The 7,635-nt window shown below is 35.1% G+C and overlaps 1 protein-coding gene across 1 annotated transcript in view; it reads left to right on the top strand.

Moving 5' to 3' along the window:
• LOC131947955 (ankyrin repeat and KH domain-containing protein mask-like) overlaps positions 1-7,606 on the top strand; it is a 7,944-nt gene extending 338 nt beyond the window's left edge. Inside the window, exons 2-5 of the mRNA XM_059309364.1 lie at positions 2,361-2,449; positions 2,584-2,667; positions 2,821-2,931; positions 3,525-7,606. Of these exons, the coding sequence (XP_059165347.1) occupies positions 2,370-2,449; positions 2,584-2,667; positions 2,821-2,931; positions 3,525-6,300 (3,051 nt within the window). The 5' untranslated portion in view covers positions 2,361-2,369 and the 3' untranslated portion in view covers positions 6,301-7,606. The remainder of the gene's footprint in view (positions 1-2,360; positions 2,450-2,583; positions 2,668-2,820; positions 2,932-3,524) is intronic.
• The last annotated feature ends 29 nt before the right edge of the window (positions 7,607-7,635 follow it).

Genomic DNA, 7,635 nt, shown 5'->3' with positions numbered 1-7,635 from the left:
TACTTTTCTTAAGCAATAAATCCTAAAACTGTAAATCAACTTGATCTAGATTAGGTTCTAGGACATCTAGATTCTAGACTCTAGACTTTCTAGATGACTCTCCAGGTCTCTAGCTAGATAGATGAATTATGAATGGCTTAGAGTAGACTTTAGACCAGGGGTCTCCAAACTTTTCAGTCCGAGGGCCGCATTAACTACCAAATTTCAGTTCGGGGGCCAGTTTCTTCCAGGCATGTCTTTGATTTTTCAGGGCAAAGTTCCTCAGCCATCACCAACAAACGTTTTTTTCGTGGACAAAAAGATCTCCGCGGGCCGGATGAGAGGACCTCGCGGGCCGCATGCGGCCCGCGGGCCGTAGTTTGGAGACCCCTGCTTTAGACATCACTAATGCTAGATCAAGATCTGTAGATTTAGATTTGCTGTAGACTGTAGATCATCTCCATGACTAGTAATCAAGTAACACTATATAATAGGGCCTGTTTAGTTATTAGTAATATAAATATAGTAGGCCTATACATTAAAAGAAAAGTTCCCTTTCAAATCTGACGGTCTATACTCTATAGGGCAAGTGAAGTTTCTGTGATCTTGGCTTATGAAGAGATAGTGTGGTCAGCACTATGCCCAGCACTATGCCCAGCTGCCAGTAGGCCTATAGTTCAGCAATAATTTCAATTTGAATTATTTAGGCCTAAGCTAATAGAATCTAGATCTAGTAAAGTTGATAAATTAATATAATATTAAGCAGGCTGCATAATGATATTAATAGGCCTACTATTTTTAATATTGCAGTTGAGCATATAAGTATATATTATTACATAATACTTGTAACAGAATAATTACGAAGTGACTAATCGGAAAAAGCTTCATTCCCTCAGTTCTAGTCTGGCAGGCAGAAGATGAAAAATGCTATGACCTTAATAATAATAACTGCGCAATGGGCTCAAATTTACACTTAATACTACTAATAGTTGTTCAACCTATTCTTTTAAAGCTGCGCAATGGGATCAAATTACCATTTTAGTCTTATTCTTCTGACAAACTATCTGTATAGTGTGGTCGAGCAGTTGTGCTTCGGGCAGGTCATCAGGGGTTTAGGGTTCATACTCATAGTATAGTTATTGTATGTCTAGTAAGAGATCTAGTCCATAGGGCCTAAGTATAAATTATTTTTTAAAATATATTTTAATAGACCATTTGAATCTATTAGTATTTATCCTGTTTTCCCTGTCCCATCAGGACAACACATAAGCCTAAACAACAAACATTTAGATGACAAGAAAAGCCAGACCATTGTAGCGCTATGCTCATCTTCTTCCTGCTAGAATCGGTCTAATAATTAATATTATTAGTAGTAGGAGAATATTAATATAAACATTATTAATTTTAAAAAAGGCCTTCTTTCAACACAATAACAAGCATTCATTTGCTCTGAGCCAAAATATGATACTGACTTTGAAAATTCAGATAGTATAAAATTAGCCTGTCCCTCATCTCACATCATCACTAAAGTCAGAACCCCACTGTAGGAGTGTTATGTTGCTTATGGATGATCCTTAACATGAAAAATTGGTTAAAGAAAAATAATAATGCAGTTACCACAAATACTCTATATATTATATATTTCATTTAACACCAAATTATTTTAACCGGAAGTTTTTCAGTCTACTACAAATACTAATGATTAATCTAATACTTTACTTATAAAATAGCATAGTCGGTATGCAAACAATATAGTTAAATTTTAATCGCCATACAAAAGTTGGATGATCTCTGACTTAAAATTGTGTTGGGCCATTAGTAAATAATTGTGTATTGATTTAGTGTGTCTGTGTTAAAGCTGTGGGTGGTTAGAGCCATGTTAAAGGTATGAGAAAAATATGTATGGAACTACCACCACCTTCTGAGAAGACTCACTTATATCAGCATCAACAATATTTTAATCATCAAAAAAACTGGACCCCCTTCCCTAAAATGACTGCACATATAGTTCACCACCACTTAAAAAATTATATTTTAAACATGAGGGAAACATCTGTAATTGGTGCTTCATAACCTACTTTCTGCTAAATGGTAAACTAGATAAGTGCAATCCTGTTGAGCAGCATTGGCAGTTAGGCTTTGTGCACATACTAGTATTAAAAGTAGGAATATTCAAGTTCAAGTTGTATACCATAACAATAATATATGCCAAAATAATTAAAAGAGATAGTGGCAAATTTTATGTTGAAACTGTTTTGAAAATATATTAGCAACAATATTTTAAAAATACCAGTGGAATGCATTTTCATTTATATATTGGTCTGTTTAATATTTAATGTGAATCAAATATAATGTAATATTTTTGAAACATATATTTCTAGGAAATTAACATGGCCAAAGGACTTAAACGAAAGAGACAGTCACCGCAGATTGGGCCTTCAAAGAAACGTAAATTAGAAAACAGTACAAGGTATTAACTTGAACATTTCATATAACACAACTTAATTATTTTTTTTTTAAATACTGACTTCATAAGCTAAACTTAAATTAAGTTTTTTATTGATTAAGCTGTTTTAATCTTTCTAACTTACTCAAAACTTCTAGTGATGTTGGGAAAAAACTGGTAGTGAGTAGAAGGTTAAGAAACAAGAAACCCAAGACTATCCCAAGTACACTTACTAAAATTAGGTAATCTTTTTAATATGAGAAACTTACCATTTATTATTCATGTATTTTTCAACCTATATAATTTTTTTGCCATTAATGAAAACTCATTAAAATGCTAGCCAAAATAAAGTCTTGCTTTAATAAAACAAAAAATATTACATTTTATTTTTAAAGTGACAATAAAGTGCAAACTCGCCAAAGCATAAAATTACTTACGCCAGTGAAGCCAGATTTAGCAACTCCAGCCAAAGCAAATGTGGTTAAGCATAGCAAATCACAAAATAAGTAAGTATGTTTTAATAGTTACTACTATATGTGCATAATGTGGTTAAACAATGCTCCTAAGCCAAGGAGACAGTGACAAGCTGCAGATATGAGAATTGTTTGCTTTTAATAACCCATTCAATCATACCAGGCTTCTCTTTCCTCCCTTGTCTCGTTTGATCAAGTGGTTAAAGATTGGGATTTTTGGGATACAAAGATTTGTCAAGGGATGACCATGAGATTCAAGTTTGGGTACAGAACTCTCAACTATATGGTTAGCAAGCATGTCCTTAAGCTGAACACGAGAATGATGTGCAGAAATTTTAATCCGTTTATTCCCTTTTAGTTGTAGCTTAATAGTATTTGTGTCCCAGGTAATGAGGTTTTAGAATGCATAGAATTTGTTGAACCAAAATTAACTTGTTTTAGAAATGGTGAATACTGATGAGTTATTTCATCTCTATAGATAAAAATGCCACTGATTTGATAAGGTTTGGTCATGAATCATTATTAAACTCTTTCGTATGTTGGCTACAATAGTTTTATCTTTAAAACTATACCCAGATTATGTATTTGTCATTCTAGTTCTAATTATATTTTAAAATTATTTTTAGGGAAGTCAAAAATGTCAAGAAAAGTCAAAGGAATATCCAAAAGAAAGTGAATAAGAAAGTCAATTTAGAGTCGTTAAGAAAGGAGTTAATGGAGGCTGTGGAAAGTGGCAACACATTGGTTGTGACAAGATTGCTGAATGATAACCAGACTGCTAAATTTTACACACCCAACTTGTTGCACGAGGCTTTGGTTACTGCATCACGGTTAGGTCACATTTCTCTTGTATTTCTTCTTGTGGAAGCAGGAGCCAGTGTTAATAAAAAGCACAGCACCTATGGGTCTCCCTTGTTAGCTGCTGTTGAGCACGGTTACATTGATGTGGCCAAAATTCTTTTAAAGAATGGGGCTGGTGTGGGCATGAAATCCAAAAATGGTGACACAGCTTTAATGTTAGCTGTCAAGAAAGGATACTCAACTTGGATTGTGAAATATTTAATTTCATATGGTGCTGTTGTCAATGAGAAAAACAAACAAGGCAAAACTCCAGCCATGATCAGTATTGAGAAGTGTGACTTCAATACTCTGATGATTTTAATCAATAGTGGAGCTGACTTGGAGATGAAAGATAACAAAGGCAAGTCGGCATTAATGTATGCATCAGAAAACAAATGTCTAGACTTTGTCAAACTGTTGTCAGAGTCCAGATTTCATCCCTCTTCAATGTTGAAAAAAGTCATTGAAAAAAATTCTGTCCCAATGTTGAAGCACCTGTTAAGATGTAATTTTATTCACATAGACTGCATGGAGATTGATGGTGAAACTGTTCTCATCGCAGCTTTAAAGAAAGGTCGCTTGAATTCATGGCAACCACAGTATGTAGCAAGTTATGAGATGATACAGTTAATTGTGGAAAATGTTCATGAGATAAATACCAAAGGTTCAAATGGAATTCGCCCGCTGGCTTTAGCCGCTGCATCAGGGCGGTGCAATATTGTCCAGCTGTTGTTGGACAATGGCGCTGATGTAAATGGGAGAGACAAATATGACAAGATGACTGCCCTCATGCACGCTGCAAAATATGGCCACAAAGATGTCATAAAGCTTTTAATGAAAAATAAAGCCGCTATAAATTTAAGTGGAGACTATGAAAACTCAGCTCTAACCTATGCGCTAGAAGGGGGTCACGTGCCAAGTGCTGTTTTGCTTCTGAGCTTAGGGGCAACAATAAATGCAAGAAGGGATTTCTCTGTGGCTGCTGGTAAAGACCGTTTCCATTCTGTCAAACTGCTGTTGCAGCATATTGATATCTCTCAGGTGGATGTCAGTGTTCTCTCTACAGCAGTTCAAGGGTCAAGTTACAAGACTACTGAGCTGTTAATTGACAGTGGGATGGATGTGAATGCCTTAACCTTTACAGGTGAAACTTTGCTCATGGAAGCTTCTTCTAAAGAAATGGTGGAATTACTACTTAGAAAAGGTGCTCTTGTAAGCAAAAAGGGTCTAGGAGACCAGACAGCTTTAATTAAGTTTTCTGATGGATTGTCATATGATGCTAATGAAGAAGAGCAGGATAAAATCATAGAGATTTTGTTAAAACACAATGCAGATCCTAATGAAGCGAATTCTGAAGGTTATACTCCTCTTATTAAGGCGGCACTACATGACAGGGAGGGCTGTGCCAAGCTGCTGTTGGAAGCAGGAGCTGATGTGAACAGGGCAACTTCCCGGGGTCACACAGCAATGATGTTAGCTGCACAGAGAGGCAGCACCAACATCCTAAAGCTGCTTCTGGAGAAAGGTGCCTGCATCAATGTACAAGCTAAGGATGGGCAAACTGCTCTTATGTTTGCTGCCATGAATGGATACACTGATTCTGCGCAACTCTTGCTCGATGCTGGTGCTGATGTCAATGTTGAAGATAACGACGGCAACACCGCCCTACTGTTATCCACTGAAGAAGAAGTGGTGAAGCAGCTGCTGACTGCGGGCGCTGATGTAAATAAACAAAACAAAAAAGGTCTTTCATCCCTGATGTATGCTGCCAGGTCCAGGCGTCTCTCACTCCTGTGGATCCTGGTGCAGGCTGGGGCAGATGTTTGTGCCTTTGATAGTGATAAGAAAGAATCTGCCCTCTCCATTGTCTTGCAGTCCAGTGTGTTGAACGAAGAAGAATTCAGTTGTATTGAAACACTGGTGACAGCAGGAGCTGCCAAGGTGTACTCTTCCCACTGTGATGTCACCCTGGCCAGAATGATCATACACAACAAAAGAAAGATTGTCAGTCTGTTTTTAACCAATGGTGGGGCTCCTTCTTCAGTATGTTTGGATTGTTTAAGGGACTATCACTGTTTCACTAAATCATTTTGTGACAGGCTTTATTCTCTGTTACTGTCTCCTTTAGATATTGCTCTCATCTGTGGCAACATAGACATTTCTAATTATCTGGTCAACAACTGGTTTTTAGTAGAATCCGATCTGACACAGGATGCGGTTTTTAGAGATATCTTGGTCGAATTAAATAGAGACAACAGTCTTCTTTTCCTAGATTCATTTTTAGCTCAGCCATTTCCATTGTACAAACTAGCATTTGTGACTGTTTCTGATGCTTTGAAAACTGGGCCGGATAGAGAAAATAGAATCAAAGGCACTAAGCTACCAAGTTTGCTTCAAAACAAGCTGAGCTTTAAGTCTGAGACAGAGAAGTTGGAAGACTGTCCGGCTGATGCCTTTGGACAAATGCTTCGTGTTTCAAACTTAATTCCTTACAGAGATAGCTACAGCCTGTCACCAAGTAATGATATCTTTTCTACATCTGACTCAGATGATTGGTTCTAGTTAATGCTCCATTCTCCAGCTGCTGTTAATGTAAGCCTCATTTTTCACTTTGTACAATTGATGAATATGAATTGCTCAGGGATTTTGACATCACTGTAAAATTTAAAAGTTTCTTAAAATAGCTTACAGCAATTTCATTTTTTTAATTAACTCCACACATAATTCATCACTGAGCATTAACCTTACTAGACTGAGAGTCTTAACCATTACTGCTGATCTTCTACTTTTTTGTGTGGGAAACAAATTTAAATTGGACCCAGAGTTTCATTTTCTAATAATGTACTATTGTGAATTTGTGTGCATACAATGCAAATCACATTATCTGGTAATCTGTGCATGAGCCTGTAACTTGTGTACTTATTATTATATTAACCTCATTTAAAATAAATATATCTAGATTCATGCAACTGTGGTATAAAGAAAAAAATCAGCTTATCCTAGCTTATCAGCTCAGTGACTAGTAAATAGATTGTTTACAGGCAAATATATTATTTGGGTGTACACAGTTTTACTCTGATGTAAAATGTTTGACTTGTATCCAAAACATTGGTATAACATGGCATTATAGTAGCTTCAAGTCGTTCTGTGTTCCGTGCTAATTTCTGCTTTGTGTTGCTGCAAAAGTTATCAAAAACCATAAAAAGACAAAACTTCACTCTTCACTGTGGTTGAATATATTTCTTTCATAAGTTCATTTAAGTTTTATTCTTGTCAAGCTGAATAATGTTTAAGAATCATAAGGCAAAAATTGAATTTTATTTTGAATTCACATAAGATTGTGGTTAATTAAGTTGTTTTGCATTTAAAAAGGTGTAATTTATTAAGTAAATATAAAAACACATTTTAGTAATTTTCAAGTATTTTTTGAGTCAGTTTCCCTTCAGTAGTTAAGGTTTCTAAAAATGTTATTATTTAAAAGAATACAACATCATGTATACTTAGACTACAATTCTTACCAGGATAGAAAACTTTTGTGAAAAGCTGAAGAAGAAAATGTTTTTCTTTACAGTTAACAATAGCTTATGCTTTCTTCTTATTTATCAACTTGTAAATACAAAAAAAGTGCTGTTTTTTTATTTACATATCAGTTGTTTTTCTTGTTAAGTGGTTTTTTTCTGCTGAAAATAATTAATCAAGTTTACAACTAAATTAAAACCATTCTACAAAAATTATTTGAAATAAGTTGGGTTATGTTGTATTGCTTCATAAAAATTGTCTCACTAATTTAAAAAAGGGCCTTAGATTTTATCTGGCTTATTATTATTATAATTTAAAATTATAGTTCTATTTAGATTTGAGAAAAAAATATGTTTACACATGTATTAAAAAAACGTT

The sequence above is a fragment of the Physella acuta genome, unplaced genomic scaffold (genome assembly GCF_028476545.2).
Source record: "Physella acuta isolate Inbredline_101_S28 unplaced genomic scaffold, ASM2847654v3 ptg000617l, whole genome shotgun sequence".
NCBI classification, from domain to species: Eukaryota; Metazoa; Mollusca; class Gastropoda; family Physidae; genus Physella; species Physella acuta.
This window is presented reverse-complemented; position numbering and strand designations above follow the sequence as displayed.